Source organism: Apostichopus japonicus, chromosome 14 (genome assembly GCF_037975245.1).
Source record: "Apostichopus japonicus isolate 1M-3 chromosome 14, ASM3797524v1, whole genome shotgun sequence".
Lineage (NCBI taxonomy): Eukaryota > Metazoa > Echinodermata > Holothuroidea > Aspidochirotida > Stichopodidae > Apostichopus > Apostichopus japonicus.
The window spans coordinates 7,843,961-7,861,761 of NC_092574.1; the positions used below are offsets into that span (position 1 = coordinate 7,843,961).

Below are 17,801 nucleotides of genomic sequence, written 5' to 3' on the forward strand. Positions count from 1 at the left end.
GAGCCGTTAGTGTGTAAGTTGCAGTCATATCACTACAGTACTGTATCCATCGAGTGTACATTTGGTTGTAAGTTCCACCCGAGCACATTCACTGGTCAAACAAATGTTGTTTAGTTTGTTTCACACTACAAGAGAAAATGAATTTGACAATGAATCAAGCGGAGGCGGCTCGCCGAAACGTAATATACATTAATTAAACAGACACTACCATAGTTGCCAAGTTAGCCTATGAAGTTAGGCTTAACTTAGGTATTGTATGCTTAGCAAAGGCCTAAGTGAAGCCTAGTAATAGGCTAGCCTAGGACTAACTACTTACTGATAATTTAATATAGCCTTAGGATTTTAATGTTACTGCTACAAAGGTGTTCCCGACCAAGGGTTGGCTTAGAAAGGCCCTATCATGCCTAGCCTGCAGTAGTATTGCTGACCAAGGATACCTTCGATAACATTTTTAATGTAGGGCAAAGAAGTCTTCACTGTGTATATGAAGTATCAATCATCCAAGATTCAAAGGTCCTATGCCTAGGCAGTACTAGGCTAAGCCCTCCATTTGTTACATTATTATGTGGTACCAATTGGCAAATTTTGTGATTTTACAGTAAGATCATCAAGTGAATACCAGACTCACACAACTGTTTTTAAAGTGGATGCAATAAGTACACCTACCAAAGTACCAAGCCATTATTTGCTAAGATACTGCTACAAAAATTCTACAGAAGAACGTTTGTTTGCTAGCCCTAGCCTATTGGCTTACCAGTCAAAACGTCCCTTTACCAAAATGCCCCCGTACCAAAACGTCCCCGCTTTTGGTCAAAACGTCCCTGTTGGTCAAAACGTCCCTGTCTATCACATTCATTCACAGTTGTGAATATATATTAATTTTAAGTTATAATTTGGCTAAGTTATCGGCATGCAAGTTGGATTACAGGCGCTAAATAAAATGAAGGACTATATCGTTTAATTATATTTGGTATGAAAAAGGTATACGCTATATGTTTTTCAGTGAATTAACGAATTAAGGAAAACAAAAAATATTATACAAGAGGTATTAAAAAGAATTTGGATACGTATACTATACAATATATATATATATATAATATTTTAAATTGAGTGAAATCACTTATGGTTTATTTTTTATTTTTAAGTAAAATTATGTCACAGGAACGTGCCCCTGTTAATATAAAGTGTCTTCAGAAAAAAAAATAAACGTATGTGCTGTAGGAAAATATATATCACTTTCATCCAGCCCGTCTCGCATATTCCAAAAGTAACTTGTTGTACGTAGACAAACAAAAAATCTTTTTTATTCCCTTCCCTCAATATCGTATATATTCATTAAGAAACCAACTCGTGTTTAAAATATCCTATTACCCTACAGCCCTCTTGCATTCCCTTTTCTATTTATATTATCTTACCTCAGAAAATTATACTCAAAATGTTTCCTCCCTCATAACAGGCACTTCCCACTCCTAAAAACTGTGTTTTCAACCTAAACTATACTTATCCTTACCCTTTGATTTGAACTAAAAACATCCACACTTGCATTCCAACTGATTATAAAAGCGGGGACGTTTTGACTCACGGGGACGTTTTAACTGCGGGGACGTTTTGGTAAAAAGCAGGGACGTTTTGGTCTTAAAAAAGCGGGGACGTTTTGGTAAAGGGACGATTTGACTAGATACCGCCTATTGAACCTCTCCAGATGGTAATGTGACAAGGATGATGTTTGAAGATTGAAATATGCAAGCCACACTGACATATGTTACATTCATTCAATGATTTATGTTTCTGCATCTATTCTGCTGTAGAAAAATATATTACTGATCTTAGTTTGATTCAGACTAAGCTACAGTATTGAACTTATTAATTGATTGCATAATTAAAAGGGGGTTTGTTCAATGACTATAATGATAAAGAAGACACTACCATGTTCTCTTTCAAATTCTAATTCAGATGAAAGACTTTTTGACTATGTACAACAACTTTACTGAGTCCTGCTTCAACAGTTGTGCCAGGAACTTCAACTACAGAAGCCTTACCCCAGAAGAGGTAAACTAATAGTTTTTTAACTACCAGCCTTTTTTCTGAGACTTTTCCTAGTATAAATTGTTGTATCATTCATTCCATAACTTGTCAGTGAATGTAGTATTATGTTAAACTGTGACTTCCGGCTGCATCATGCATAGGTTTTGACTCCCTCTATCTCTCACCCCTCCCTCCCAAGAGTCAAAACATACTGAGCTGTCATGAAAATAATTGTTGTTTGAGTCCCACCTCAATTGATGCATTTTTTAGACAACAATATGTTGACACACCAGTTCATTAATATTGTAAGAAAATAAAAAAAACTGGAAACTTATGTGACATAAATCTGAAAAGAGGAATGCAAAGTTGTGCACTACTGGAGCTTGATTTTAATCAGTGTGTTCTTCTTGTAAATATGTAAGCTTTTGTTAGCCATGTCAAAATCCTAGTACATGTCTACTTGGAAATTGTTCACCTTTCAAACCCTTTTTCTTTTATGAAAAAAAATGTGTTTTTCATGATCATAAGTTTTTGTCGAATGTAGTACCGGTACCATTTTTCGCTTTGTGTGTCCTTAGCAACAGTGCACGGACCGCTGTACAGACAAGTTGGTCAACATAAATCACAGACTCATCTCTGTATACGTGGAAATCAATCCAATGAATAGACAGTTAGCATCAGCCCAAGAAACGCCTACCAAGGTAGACCAACCCCAACAACAACAACCCCTGCAAAATGAACTCCAACCTCCAGAGAGCCAACCCCAACCTGTAGGAAACTTGGCAAGTCAGGTTCAAGATGTCTTTGGCGAAGGAACAAAAGTCACCAAAGAGAACTCTGGTCACGTCATCACGGGAGGAGCCGATGAAGGACCCCAGCAAAAGGGATGAAGTCGAGGAGGAAAAGTTAGCAAGATGGAATTACACAAGAGGAAGAAGTTGTCGGCCTGGCCAAGAGGAATATATATGGGTGAATTTCTCCTCCGTATTCTAAGATGATACAACATCTTGTCGGACAAATATTGACCTGTACCCATTCGGCAATTAAAAGAATGAATCTAGTTTCACTGAGATTAAATAAGGCACCATAAGTCAAATCTATAATGGGATTTATTTTACTTAAACATTCTTATAGTCAGCCAAATTCACTATTGGTCCACTACAACCTCATATGTAAGCTTGACAACATTAAGAGCAGAGAGAACTTTTTTGCATTTGTTTGTCAGTTTCAACAAGCCTACCTTGTATAACTCAAAAGTTAAGCCCGGGTCACATCTGCGCGATTCAACACGCGATTCAACTCGCAATACAATTGAAAGTTGAATCGCATAGTTAGACACGGGTATCAACTTGTTGCGCAATAAAAGTTGCGCCGTCGATTTGGGTTGATTTGCAATAGAGCAATGTCCTAATCAGCGCAACTTCTCAGAAGCAACTTTCTGATTCGCGCGATTTAGTTGCGAGTTGAATCGCGTGTTGAATCGCGCAGATGTGACCCGGGCTTAAGATAGCAAATTGTTAATTTAATATGATCATTTCCATAAAATGAACATGAATTGCAATTCCATTAAGAGGTGAAAGGTTTTATTTCTTTGTGGATCCATCATGGTGAGATACAAGAACGCTTTTCTCTTTTGGAGAGATCAAAGGCCATTTCCAATCATGAGGAACAGGTAGAAAGTTCACATCATTTTTATGATATAATTGTATAAACTGCTTTATGCCGTTGTGTTTACGCAGCAATAACGTTAGCGCAACAAATACTCTTCTTAGGTAGCCTATGCAAGCAAAAATATATGTGCAGTCCATTACCGAGCCCAAATTAGAAAAAGTTTGCCAGATTATGAACACACAAAATCAGGAGATCTTGACTGGAAACCAGGCCTTCGAAAAAACCATGTGGCTTAAAATAGCTGCTAGTAAAACTGGGACGTACACAGGTCTGCAATTGCTTTCGCGGGGCATAGGCCCCTTTTGGTTTCGATGATAATCGTAATTTATGCATTCATGATGGCGAAAGTGTGTGTGTGAGTGTGTTTGTGACGCCAAGCTTATAAACTTGATATCTCAAGAAGAGAAGGTTAGACCAATTTCATATTTAGTGTGTAGAAGTACCACATTGAGTACAAGAAGCCTGTTGTTTTTGGTGGAGGTCTAAGGTCATTTGGGGTCACCAGGGGTCAAATTGGAAAAACCTTGTAAACACGATATCTCAAGAAGGGAAGGTCAGACCAGTTTCAAGTGTTGAAGTACCGCATTGATAACAAGAAGCCTATTGTTATTGGTGGAGGTGAAAGGTCATTTGTGAAAACTTTTTTAACACGATATCTCAAGAAGGAAACCTTGGGAGGACCTCATATTTAGTGTGTAGAAGTACCACATTCAGTATTAAAAGTCTATTGTTTTTGGTGGAGGTTATTTGGGGTCACCAGGGGTCAATTTGTGAAAACCTTGTAATCACGATATCTCAATACTTGAAGCTTGGGCCCACCTCTAATTTAGTGTGTAGAAGTACCACATTGAGTTAAAGAAGCCTATTGTGTTTGGTCATTTGGATTCATCAGAGGTCAAATCTTGAAACCCTTGTAAACATGTACACCCTCACTATACTTTATGTCAGATTCATGAATAAAACTGCTCATGTTACATCATTGCAACCACAATGCATTTTTGCATTCTGATTTTCTTAAGGAAACTACTGGTTTTGAGATTTGAAAATACTGGAAAGTGTTTCCAAAGATTGGTAGCTCTGCCCTAGACTAGCCTAGAGATGTATGCCCAAGTTTTCAGTGTTTTCCTACCTTCAAATCCATCATTGGCTACAGGATATAACATATAGTGGGAGGAAACATGGTTCATGTGACATTTGTTCAACAGCTTTGGGATATTCAGAGTAGAGAAATAGAATGTTATCTGTCCTCTCTACGAGGGTGTTTTGTACCGGGAGTTCGGGGAGAAATAACAAATCAAGAGGTAGATCTTTGGTTCTTAGATGTGTGCTGGTTATGTTTGGGATATGTTATTGGGTATAGGAGCACCAAGATGCTAGTCTAAAAAGGGAGGGTGGGGGCAAGGGGTGAAGTAACAACTTTGTTGAAGTGACTGACAGGAAACAAAAAGAAAGCAGTAAAGTGTATGTCAATGCAAATTTAATGGCTGGAATAGTGGAGTACACTTGATGTTCCTTCTGAATAGATGAAAGAAATGACTTCATTAAACTTTACCACACTGATTCTCTTATATGATTCAAATCAAGTAATGACCATGGTATGCAATATCACACGGAAACAAATTTTCAGGTCTGAAGAGGTCTGACCTCTCTTAACAAGACTTTATGTGTTTGGCAGTGCAATGTCCCAAGCTGTGGTGTTGCTATCAAAAGAGATATGGGAATCGCCTTACAAGACCCATTACCGACCTCACAATACATTTACTTCCCTATTCAAATTAAATATCCATGAGATTTAGTCTCCCACCATCCCCTATGCCCGCTTCTCAACCCACTATCCCCCTCCCGCACCAAATTTATCTTGACTGTAAAGTAACCAAACACCATCCAAGCTGATGATGAAAGATATTTTGCAATTGTACAGTCGACCCACAGATGACTTTAGTTAGGTGTTATTTCCAAAGGCTGTCTTCATGGTATTGTCAAACTGTTGGTGATTCTGTCCATACAGAAACACATGATAACACATACCAGGAGAAGTCTAATCAATGTCAAAACTTACAAAGTGATAAACAGAAAATAGTAGACAACAGTTTTGTACTTATCTTCACCATTTCATATAGTACTAAAATAGTATAATACACAACATGCGCTTGTGTACTAGTGTATTACATTAAATTACCTACAAGCACAGATAAAATACTTCAAAAATATTCAATGTGATACAATGTCCCCCCAAATTCTACAAAGACCTTGGTCAGCCCAGACGAATTACTGCCTACATCTATTCTATTTCCCTTTTGTTGATTTTGACCTAATCTAATCTATACAACCAACTTGAATCAAAGTGTTTATACTGCTAGTTCAAGACACCTCTGCAGGCTGGAGTTGAGGACAGAATCTTTTCAGGAACTTGCACCAGGCACCAGATCAAAAATTTCTTTCATTCTTCTGTTAGTTATTTTGCCTCTTTTTGAGTTTAAAATATCATCTTGCCAGAAGTTGCATCACATTCAGTCCTGCTCTATTGCAAACTTGAGGATCAAAAGCACAAACCAATTTCACATTTATGAAACTTTCATATCGTAAATTATTTTCCAGCCTTGATATGTCCAAACAGTCATTTTAAATGACAAAGACAACACAATTCCTAAAGCTTGTGTGAAACTCAAACGCTATTTTGTTCGCCATCTTTCCGAAGGCAAAGAGAGAGAGCAAAGGGTAAACGGTAAGCATCTTCTGTTATAAACGAGAATATGACGGAAGTTGAGTATTGAAGTAATTTATTCAAAACTTTCATTCATCGGTGACTAAGGGGTGTCATGTCTCATAATTTTTCCATTCCATCCCATCGGGTGGCTTCATCTCGGTCTTCTTGTCGGCGATTTCTTTCCAGTTGGTGCTTAGAACTGTGCCGCCTGATTCCACCTACAGAAAATAGGTTGCAGAGAGAAATTTTAAAAATCTTGCAAAATTTAAGAACGACATGGATAGGTTAATAACCAAAAAGTCCCCACTCAGGAAGTCTTGTAAAAAAAGCTAGAAATCTTTGAAAGAATGAAATGTATCATTTGTACCCTCAGAAGCAAATGACACGTAACATGATAACACAGACTGATAACTTTGTCTAACAGAAATGCTGCAGTATTTAGAATCACAATTGATATGGAAAATTATAGCATTTTAAAATAATGGAATAAATTAAACAACTATGCCCTAAAGGAACATTCCTAACCATTTAAAAAATTTAAGAGGTAAATATCTTGGAACCACAAATTCGCATTGATATATGACCTTCTTTACTGTATGGTATTCCCATCAATTTTAGTTTACTTCGCTTGCAAATGTTCAAACAATGTTATTCTACACAAAAATTCACTGACTACAAAAAAAAAATTAAAAAATTGATAACTTTGAAGAGGAGATCCATTACCTTTGAGTGCAAGGGTTGAATTAAAATTCCAGTCAACATTTTTCCTGTCCAAATTTGCTTTTTAAGTTGTTCATAGTTCATATTTTTGCTTGAAGAAAACATGTTGCTACTTGTAGTGTACTGTTGTTCTAAATTCCAATTATGGCGAAAGCAAATTTGCACTCAATGAACCCCCCCCCACTTTCCCCCCAACCGCACCCTCAATTCCCAACTTGCTGTTCTCCTCTTGTGCTTAACTTGCTTTCTTTTTTCATTACTAAAAGATAGTCGACACACGTTCATTCGGTCAACGACAGACACGGATAGGAGATCACTTACAAACGATTTGTTCATTGCCTTCCTGACTTCATCACTGCCGTCGGCGTAAATCTTTTGGAATAGATCGTTGACCCCATCTTGCTTATCCTCCTCCTCTGCTTCCTTGGCGATCTTGTCCCAGTTTCTGGAGTAATGACTCGACGTAGGGTGTTTGTGAGTGTCGTCTTTCGAGACTGAGGGAAAGATGGTTAAACTTTATGTCTGGAAACGGTTCTAACTATCTTGCAGAATTCATAAATTATCTCCTATCCTTTCTCATCCCTTCCCCTCCTCACCCCCTCTCCAATCATTGCCATGCTCAACATACTTAAAAAACAACCGAACAAATCTACAAGTTATGAAACTAAAAATTATGAAATTAAAGTTCCATCTTTGTAGGGTTACAACTCTGAAGGGTTATATCTCCATGGTGAAACAGAACTTTACCAATTTTAATAATCAGAAATAATGAAACAACATAATCCCAAAATCCATGAGAGATGAGGGGTAAGCTGTTGTTACCTGAAGATGCGGCAGCGAGGCTATCGTCTCCTTCCAGTTTGTTCCACCTAATGCCCTCTTCTTTCTTTAACTTGCACTCGACCTATCGAAGACAAACACCAACACAAAACACAATCAATGCATAACAAAACTAAAAATTATAAATAGCGAATTATTTAGAAGAATTACAGTCATATCGGTAAAAGGTTCTAGTACAGAAAAAACTGGCATCGTTTTGCTAGTTACCATAGAAACTTTGCACACTTTCTGCCAATACAGGCTTCCGGTGAAATTTCAAACAAGGGGTTTTGTAAAATGAAAGAACGTGACTGAGTGAGAACATTCATTACACAAAATAACAGGTTCTTCCTCGGTAGGTCTGAAAGGTATTTTTGGTCATCTAACAAGTAAGTCGTTCATCTCAAAAATTTGTCAATCCCTAAAAATCAAACCTTAAAGTATCAAGTAGGCATGTCTTCCCATCTGTGAGCTGGTCTATGGAATAATCACTTCTGTCTTGACCTAAACTACATCATTATTCACTGTATTAGCATGCTGATATATCTCACAAACCCCTTTTCTAGGGGGAGAAAACAGTTGAATTATAAAAGCAACATTCTGCTTTAAAAATTGTTGAAATTGAAAAATGATATTTAATACAGAAGATGCGCAATTTCTTTGCCAGTTACGATAAATTTGGATCAAGAAGTTACTACCTTCGAAGAAAGAATTCTGGTCACACAATGAGTTGGAACTACCGGGTGTGCAAGGTCAAGCTCTAAGGAATAGTCGGAGCCGGTGGGTAACTTGATGGTTGCACTGAACTAAAACAGATAAGAAAAAGGAAATCAAATATCGAAATCATGTGTTACTTTAGAAAAGTCCAAAGCAAAGTTGACATGCACAAAATAGAATAGGACCTAGATATAAGACTAATCTATAAGTGTAACATTGGGCACTACCTTCCGGTAGTCCTCCTTGAAACTTATGAGCCAAATGTGAGGTTCAGAAATAAAAAACATGGCACACGATGCTTATCATTTAATCCAGTAAAGATTTGAACTTTGGTGCTCTGCAAGTCAATAAAGTCTTTACCATAACACTCAAATCACATGGATTAATTAGTTCTTTGCAAAAAAACGAAATGAAAACAAAAGTCAAGTTACAAATTAATGTTTGGCGACTCACTGTATGTTGGTTGTAATTGATATCGACAGTTTCTCTCTTGCATCCTTTTATCATGATGGTTATGATAACGTGAGATTCTGTCTGGTACCAGTCGTACCTAGAAAGAATTAAACATGTTATAACATGATATCAATATATGAACAGAAATAGAAGAATTTAAATTGCAACTTCCTACAAATTCCTAGTCCAAAGGGGGGGGGGGGGGGTGGGGGTATGCAGTGAGAGAGGGAGAGAGAAAAATAGCAGAGTAGATGGTAAAGAAAGTAACCAAAATAAGATCACAGAAGGGAATAGAAGAATTGAGAGAAGATACATAAAGAGATGAAAAGTACCAATCAGAGAGGGCTGGTGAAGGAGTGAACAGCAAATCCCACCCAAGGAGAAGGGAGGTAAGTGGGGAGGGGGGTGAGGGGCAAATATCTTGTAGGAGGAGGGGAGATAAATTTGGCTAACCTCTGCTTTTCTTTCGGTGGTTGTGGGATTGAAGCTGCAGGTGGCTGAGTGTCCTGTTTTGTCTCAGCTGCAGTTTCCTGTTTTGTCGGTTCAGGATCATCTGTTGGAAGTAGAAAGAAGGAAAAAAATTTGACTCTTAAACATTCCTTGACATGGAATTTTCAATAAAAAACTTATTTTCAATTTTAAATTTCAGACCAGAATTTTAGAATAGGATACACAATTATCTTGGGCTATAAATAGATCCATAATTTGTTGCTGGGAAATGATAGCACCCAACATGTCTCAATTACAGTGCTGTCTTTTAATTTGAATGCAACACTTGCACAAAGATTTCTGGACAAACAGAACCTTACAGGTTCTTGAGATAGGCAGCCCCTTTAAATTATTACTAATTTACAACCAAAAAAGTGTTGACACTGACAAAGAAGACATTGGAGAAACTTTTTTTCAAATATATTCAAAGGGAAGCTTGAATAGATGTTTGGTGACTCGAAACAGTCTTTTTCTGTGAATTTAAATATTAATATTTGTCATCAACAGCTAAGAATGCAGTCATCATTCTAACTATTCAAGTTCAAAAGTGGGGGAAAAAGAGGGAAAGAAAAAGCTAAGAGGGTATCCTACGTTCATAGATTTGTACAGTACGTGATGAGTCGATGTGCAGTAAGAAGGAAATGAAAGAGTTTTAGATGTTCACATTTAAGAGAAACCATTTCACTTGAAATCTCAGATGATTTTAAGATAAATATGATTCAAAGAAGCAGCTAGTACTGTTTGAAATATCACTTTCTTAGCGAGTGATTTGAATTTGACAATCATATAGCCGACAAACTGTACCCACGAACCTGGAATTTTTGCTTTGCATTTTTCTATCCATTGACTGAAATTTGCATCAGCCTTATCTAACTGTGATCCCGTCTGAAAACTAGCCAGCGCATCTTTGTACTTCTCCAAATGGAACTGGGCAACACTGAAATAGGAAATAAAAACAATGAAATGTCTGTATACTATTATACAAAAACTCTCAAAGCATTTGAAATTTCCATGTATAGGACAAGGACAATGGAATACTTCTTTTAATAAGATAGAGAACGAGTTGTGGGTGGAACAAGAAATGCAAAAATAGTGAAATATGACAGTACTTTCCACAACTACTGTAGCTTTTGTTACATCATCTCCCCCCACACTCCCTGCACTCCCACCCCACCCTCATTTTGTTGGTTATATGATTCTAGCATCGCAGAGCTAGGGACAGCATTTCACAACAACATAAAAAAAATCAAAACAGTTGAATATATATCCTTTGAAAATTTACCAAGCCTCAAAGGCATTGAAGACTCGCCCCAAACCGTGTGCGGCCATCTGAAAAAGTGAACTTTCTGTTGCTTGCAAGTGACGTTTTGTTCATGTCCCTACAAAATGCAGACAGCAATGAAACGTGATACCTTGTTATCTTTAGCTGGACCTGAGATGTCCATCACTGTACCGTTTGTACACTGTGCTGTGGGTATTGACCGCAGCTGTATGTACTGACTGTACACTAGTGTCTAATTACCGACGGTAGCAAGCTGTGTGTGTACTTTCTGGGATTGATGGTGGTGTCTAACACGTCTGTTACACCTCATTCCAAACTAGGTCAGATTACCGGCATTAGACGTTTCTTTTTGCGTGAGTCTTCACACCCTTTAAGCTGAATGAATTGACATTCTTGGAATTTGCAATTTGTTTAAACATATCCTTACCCCTGGCGCAAACATGCTTTTGGACTTGAAGGGTCCAAGCTGCGTGCTTGACCAGCATCTCCTTCTGCTTCTGCATAAAGAGGAAATGATTGAAATACTGTTAAGATCAGTACCACACTATAGTTTGTACATGTGTAGTAGAGAAGACCTAAGAATACTGTGTAAGTACTCTAGCTATAAATAACAATTCCATTGAGAATTTGTGAGCTCTTGTTGTTGTAAAGCTTTTAATATGTTTTAGGAAACTGTGCATGAAGGATATTTCAAAACAAGTATTGCAAGCACAATGAACAAACATTAATACATTGGTGGACCATTGGTGTATAGTTCAACATTACAATGAATGTGCCCAAAAAACTAAAGGGATGGGGATCCATCAGTTCTACCAATGAAAGTAATCAAATCATTTAGACATAGTTACAAATGATTACTGCTGTAATTCTGCTTTACAGAGCTAAATTATGACAAAGACATTGTACTGACATATGGCTGCCATATTGCAGAATGTTTACTTCACCAATAAAAAAATACTTGGAAATATTTGGTGACTTCTCAGTAAGAGAGCCTCTCGAAGTAAAACAACTGCATTACATCACTATGAACTTGGATTAAAAATAATCATACTAAATTCAGGATTCAAAGTTTTTAGCAGTATTATTTTTGGTTTTCCAGTACATCAATGACCGATACGCCAGCATTGACAACTTCAAATATAATGCAGCCCTTAGATCAAACCCTGAATGCTACTTACAACAAGCCTGATTATTACCCTTGGGTATGTTAAGTATCTACGATCTTGATAATTGAGAACAGTCATTGGTACTTGATAAAACTCATCCTTTGACAGGATCTACGACAAGGCACGTTTACCTGCATATTTGGCCAACTTGATGTAGGTCTGTGCTCGTTTTACAAAGTACTCTACCACAGTTGAATCATTTTCAATTGCTGCGGTGTACAGCTGAAGAGAGACAAATAAGAAAAGGTAAAGTTTTCCTAAAAACAAGCAGGTTGCAATAAATTATCAAAAGAACTAAATTTGGTTGAGTGAGATATCGCAAGCATCATCTCTTTCCACATTCAAATAAAATGACTCATAAGGTGTTCAAATGAATCAAAATTAAAATTTCCGAACATTGAATAGCATATATTAGAGGGATATTCAGTGGCTGATGTCAATAACTTTATAAAATCCTGGAAATGTTCCTCATCTTTACGTCAAAAACACACACTCATTGAATTTTGTATATCATCGATAATATTAATTTTTCAAAAGTCAATGTTATTTTTGTGAATGCAGATCTGGCAACAACAAAGTGCATGATGTCCTCACTGCAGTTCAACTGAAAAATGTTTCTAGTTTATTTTAATCACTCACATATTCGTAGCTCTAGGAAAGTCATATTTCAACAAAAAAGTTGCATTTTTATGGAATTCTAAATGCAATGAACATAAAAAGCTAAGCAAACATTCCAAATGTATCACATTTGAAGGATAAATCAGCAACAATATTATCATAGAAAAGAAAGCATTTGAAGAACATTTGCAGTGATTACATCACTGATGACATACAATGATGCACTTTCTCAAGGAATCACAAATTTAGCCAGTCAAAAAGCGGTTCCATGCAATCAACAGTATTTAATTTAGGGACGTAATATTGAGATGAGACTTTAAACTAACAGTGCAGAATATTCTTCTGTTCCATATAAGTGTTTAATTGTCTGCCTGTAGTATATCCCTTGAAGTTAAACTTTCCCATGCAAATGAGCTGTGAAAACTTAAGTCGTAATTAGTTTACCTTAAGGGCTTCATCATAGTTCTCATCCACAAAAGCTTCGTTTGCTTTCCTGTAAAATAGATTTAACAACATGTAGCGACATGATCCAACACAAATACGCTATAACTTACTGGTCAATGACACAAATATTTCATAACATTTTAACATATAACATGAATTGAGTTTCAGACAAAACAGGAATATATCATTAGCAGAACATTTACACATATCACATTTAATTTCTTGGCCTGGCTATAGATGTATGACACATTAAGCCTATCGATATAAATTTAACTGAAGTTGAAAATCATTGAAATTGTGTCTTACAGTTGAGAGTAGTAACACTTGAATGTTTTCTTTTGAGGCTGGGGGGGGGGGGGAGAGGTATAGTTCCCTTGCTATGCGTTTAAATATTCGGCCTAGGTCAGAATTCAACTCTAGTCTCTCTGTGATAATCGATTAAAAAATATGAAGACCTAGCTACCTCTATGATTTCTTGTTTGCAATGTATGGTACTTCCAAGGAATTCAGATGCTTTTAAATCAAAGAAAATCTGATTGGATATATTCCTTTTCCGGCTAACTGCAGCAATGAATTCACTGTTTAGGTTTGACAAAATTCTGAAACTGAAAGGCTTTACATCAGGCTACTACTACAGTAGCAGTACGTAACAACAAATAAATAATATGTCAACAGTAATTAGGCATAAGCTGCCTCCTCCCCTTGTCAAACTTAAAGACTAAATCATTCTTCTACAAACGGTGTGTCTATTTACTATAAGGAGTAGTCTTCTCATTTTCTATTCGCGAAACTGGTACCGCTACCAATTACCATATGTAGGCATGCCGTTAGATAGAAAAAGCCTACACTAAGTTAGTAAGTACTAGAGTAGAACGTAGGTTATTGTAATTTTGATAGCCTAATGCTGAACATAATGCTATGTTAGTGAGGCTAGTCGTTCCAGTCATAACTTCACTGGTAGAATTTGTGACAAAGAATGCAAAACGCACAAGAAACTTCAAAACATACTAACTGGAAATATTCCATGCTGCCTGTGCAACGGGGATTTAAAAATTCCTGAGTTTTCTCTCCGTTTAGAAAGGGCCGAGGTACTTGTAAGTTTTAAGTTTACGTTGACTACCGAGCTAGATTTCCAACTAGAACTTTCCATGGCATCGGCGTACATACATATTGATCATCGTCAGATTCAATACCAATGACAAGACCCGTTTGCTCATCAGTTTCGTCCACTACATTCGGAGAACGATGAAATTTAAATTCGAAATTCCTGACATAAAACCATGCACTGACAGCTCTTTCTAATTAGCTGGAATTAGCCGTTAATTTTACAAAGGCCTGGGGACAGCCAGGGAGATGAGGGGTGGATTATTCTTTGAAGAGATTTACAAAGTGATAATGTCCCTGCAGATTAATAGTATATGTCCTTTTGAAGAAAAAAAAATAGGTAGATAGGTAAAATAAATAAATCGCTCCAAAATGTCACGGACGGGATAGTTAAATATTAAATAGCTCATAATTTGCATAATTAGTCGGGTACTTGAACCTCAACTCTTCAGTACATGTAATTAACCTTAAAGATCTGCTTTTGACTCCAATTATAGGAACACGAATTTATGACACAAGCACTTGAACTCACAAGCTCTCAAAGAACCACGTAGGCCTAAAGTAAGTGAATTTCATGTAAGAAAAAGCTACATTTTTGAAAATAAAATTTATTTAAAAAGTGCTTTTAGGTATCACCATTTTACATCTTAGCGCCTTAGGCACATGAAAATTTTCCAAAGGGGAGGGGGACACCCCTCCCCTTAGACCCCTCCCCCATATCAATAACGCAATAAATATCCCTGATTCCAGTCAGGAAAATATGGTCACCTTACGCGGCTATGGCTAGAAATTTTGGGGATTACGTTATCTACCTGATATACAGCTGAAGTAAATCGACCAGACTATACGATTAGCCTGCATAGCTTATTAACACCATTAGGCTCTTTGTGTCTGAAACAGTTCGTGGATATATGTTCATGTCTAATCATAAAGCGTTCACACCATTCAACCTCATGGGCTCAACATTCAGGAAGGACATTACAAACTTTTCTTCTGTTTCTCCCTTCTTTTCCCCTTGTCCCCCCCATCACTCCTCTTCTCAAAGCTCTCTTCCACCTTTTTTTCTCCACACCTTTCTGCATTTGTCCTTCTCCAGTTTATTCCCTACCCCCTTCCCTTAATCATCATAACCATCATCTTAACCATCATCATATTTGGTGAAACTTTTGGCACTCTGTGTGCGCAAAAAAATAGCCTTTTCGAACGAGATGAGGCCGGCTCTTTTGGATATTCTAACCAGGCGCGTAGCCAAGAAGGGGGGGGGGGCGAAGGGGGCTACCGCCCCTCTTGAGCATATATATATATATATAAATTTTGTTGGTACGTTTCTATGATATCACTAGTCATTTCAAGCTTAGATGCAACTTACAAGACCTGGGAAGTGCCATTTCCAGCGATCTGGGAGGCATTTTCAGCCAAAATTTTCTACCTCATTGTGGTGCTACGCTCAGAATCTACGGTTCTGATAGTCTGCCTACAGGTTCGCCACTCCCTTGGCAAATTCCTGGCTACGCGCCTGGTTCTTTCCTGAATTCGGATACTTTTCATGAACATCGTGTGCATGGCATTTTACCCAATTACCTTTTACATGTGTCTGCATGGGCCAGATACGATTAGTGGGCCTATCTTTCAGACCGTGTACATAACATATTACAGGCGTTCCAAAGAAGGAAGAGACTTTTAAAAGTTATGCACAGGGGGCGAAATTATTTTTCCCACTTCGACGCGGCCACATGGGCGTGGCTTATGAAATACGTCACAGGCCGGCAAGTTTGTGACTTCGACTTCGAGCTCTTACGTATAGCTCTTTAATAATATACTCAGCTAATATACTCAGGCCTAATATACTCAGGCCTAAGACATGACTTCATGAGATCCATGATGATGTGCGACTGCTCCTCCCAGTCAATCGGGTCTTATGGAGCTCTTGAGGTAAATTCCATCACAAAATCAAACTGTGTTTGTTTATTAGATGTGTTATGAACCTCCCGTGTCTGGAAAAGTTTGGAGAAGAACCTCCCGTGACAGCAGGGTCTGGAAAAGTTATAAATGAACCTCCCGTGGTATTGATTATTACACTTCATATTACACCAGGTAGGCCCACTGACCTTTCAATGCTAGAGTCCTACAAATATACATGTATTGTATTGTGCCCCATATTGTTTTATCCATCATTCTAAATTATTTGTTCATTTATAAATGAACCCCCTTTTAAACGGCAGTAAGGAGCCTACGTGCTTTCATCATTAGTTTACGTACGCTACTGGGTATTGTTACGGACTTGAAATATTCTACCCATTTGATTAAACAGTTGTCACTTGCGTCTGTATTAACTATAACCAGGGAGCTGTTACTGTTAGAGTAGCAGCTCCCTGCTATAACTATGCCTAAATAGCAATGTCCCTCTGTACTATACTATTTATTGTACTGGTACGTGTACTAGAATCCCTGACATGTAACTTAATTGAGAACTTTCAGCACCCAAACAAACACCCGAGAGATATCACTGCATAGTCTGTGACGTGGACCAATAAGCCGTAACAACGACCGATAGTCCACGCCCATTATGCTAATATGGCCGCGTCGAAGTGGGAAAAATAATTTCGCGCACAGGGGAGCGATAGCTCCCACTAGTCTATGGAACGCGAATAGGGGAAACTTATTTCGTTGCTAAGTTTAACAGAATTTTAGACATCAACGTGAGTTTGAGCAACAGCATGGTAAAACAACAGCAACAACTTTAGTTTAGGCAACAACAAACTTAGATTAGGCAACGAAATCAGTTTGCCCTTTTCGCGGACGCGCGAAAAGGGCAAACTGATTTCGTTGTCTAAACTTACGTTGTTGCCATCGGCGCTGTTCAACAATTGCTTTACCACGTGGCCTTCATATGATTACTATACGCAGGGGGTTGGTTCTTACGAAGATCTAGAGAGGACATGGTACAAAAAAATATTACGTACGTACGTAATATTAATAACGTACGTAATAAATATTACGTATGTACGTAATATTTATTACGTACGTACGTAATATTTATAACGTACGTACGTAATAAAATATTACGTACGTACGTAATATTTATCACGTCCGTACGGTACGTGATAATATTACGTTCTATACTGAAGATAGTAAGAAGTGGCGGTACATACTGTAACATATTTGTCAACATGCAAGATACGTATACCACAGAAGTCAAGCTTATACTTATAGTTAACTAAAAAATGCCGGAGACAGACAATTGGTACGTTCGTTCGACTAACACCACAGAAATGTATGTGCTTAGGCTTGCCACAATATAAAAATTTCCACATCCACAATGTCTGAATGTTTCATGCAATTTCATAAACACGTACATTCGTTATAATTACTAAATACGTACGTGATAATCCCTATAAAAGTACGTAGTAATTATTATGTACGTACGTAGTAATTATCACGTACGTACGTAGTAATTATGACGTACGTACGTAGTAATATGACGTACGTGATATTATTACGTACGTACGTAGTATATTACGTGATAATTATTACGTACGTACGTAGTATTATTACGTACGTACGTAATAATTTTTTTTAACCATGT

General features: G+C 37.5%; 2 protein-coding genes across 2 annotated transcripts; one reads left to right on the top strand and one right to left on the bottom strand.

Annotated features, from left to right (window-relative positions):
* The first annotated feature begins 13 nt into the window (after positions 1-13).
* Positions 14-3,704, top strand: LOC139979880 (mitochondrial import inner membrane translocase subunit Tim9-like). Its single transcript, XM_071991065.1, has 3 exons — positions 14-179; positions 1,954-2,049; positions 2,604-3,704. The coding sequence occupies exons 1-3, from the start codon at positions 138-140 to the stop codon at positions 2,913-2,915; spliced, it is 450 nt and encodes a 149-aa protein (XP_071847166.1). The 5' UTR covers positions 14-137; the 3' UTR covers positions 2,916-3,704.
* A 1,452-nt stretch (positions 3,705-5,156) lies between these two features.
* LOC139979878 (protein SGT1 homolog) lies at positions 5,157-14,287 on the bottom strand. Its single transcript, XM_071991062.1, has 11 exons — positions 14,124-14,287; positions 13,112-13,160; positions 12,181-12,271; positions 11,311-11,380; positions 10,414-10,538; positions 9,566-9,665; positions 9,113-9,209; positions 8,641-8,748; positions 7,946-8,027; positions 7,445-7,617; positions 5,157-6,621 (listed from the first exon to the last, which is right to left on the bottom strand). Exons 1-11 carry the CDS (start codon positions 14,135-14,137, stop codon positions 6,514-6,516), a joined length of 1,017 nt encoding a protein of 338 aa, XP_071847163.1. The 5' UTR covers positions 14,138-14,287; the 3' UTR covers positions 5,157-6,513.
* Positions 14,288-17,801: the final 3,514 nt, after the last annotated feature.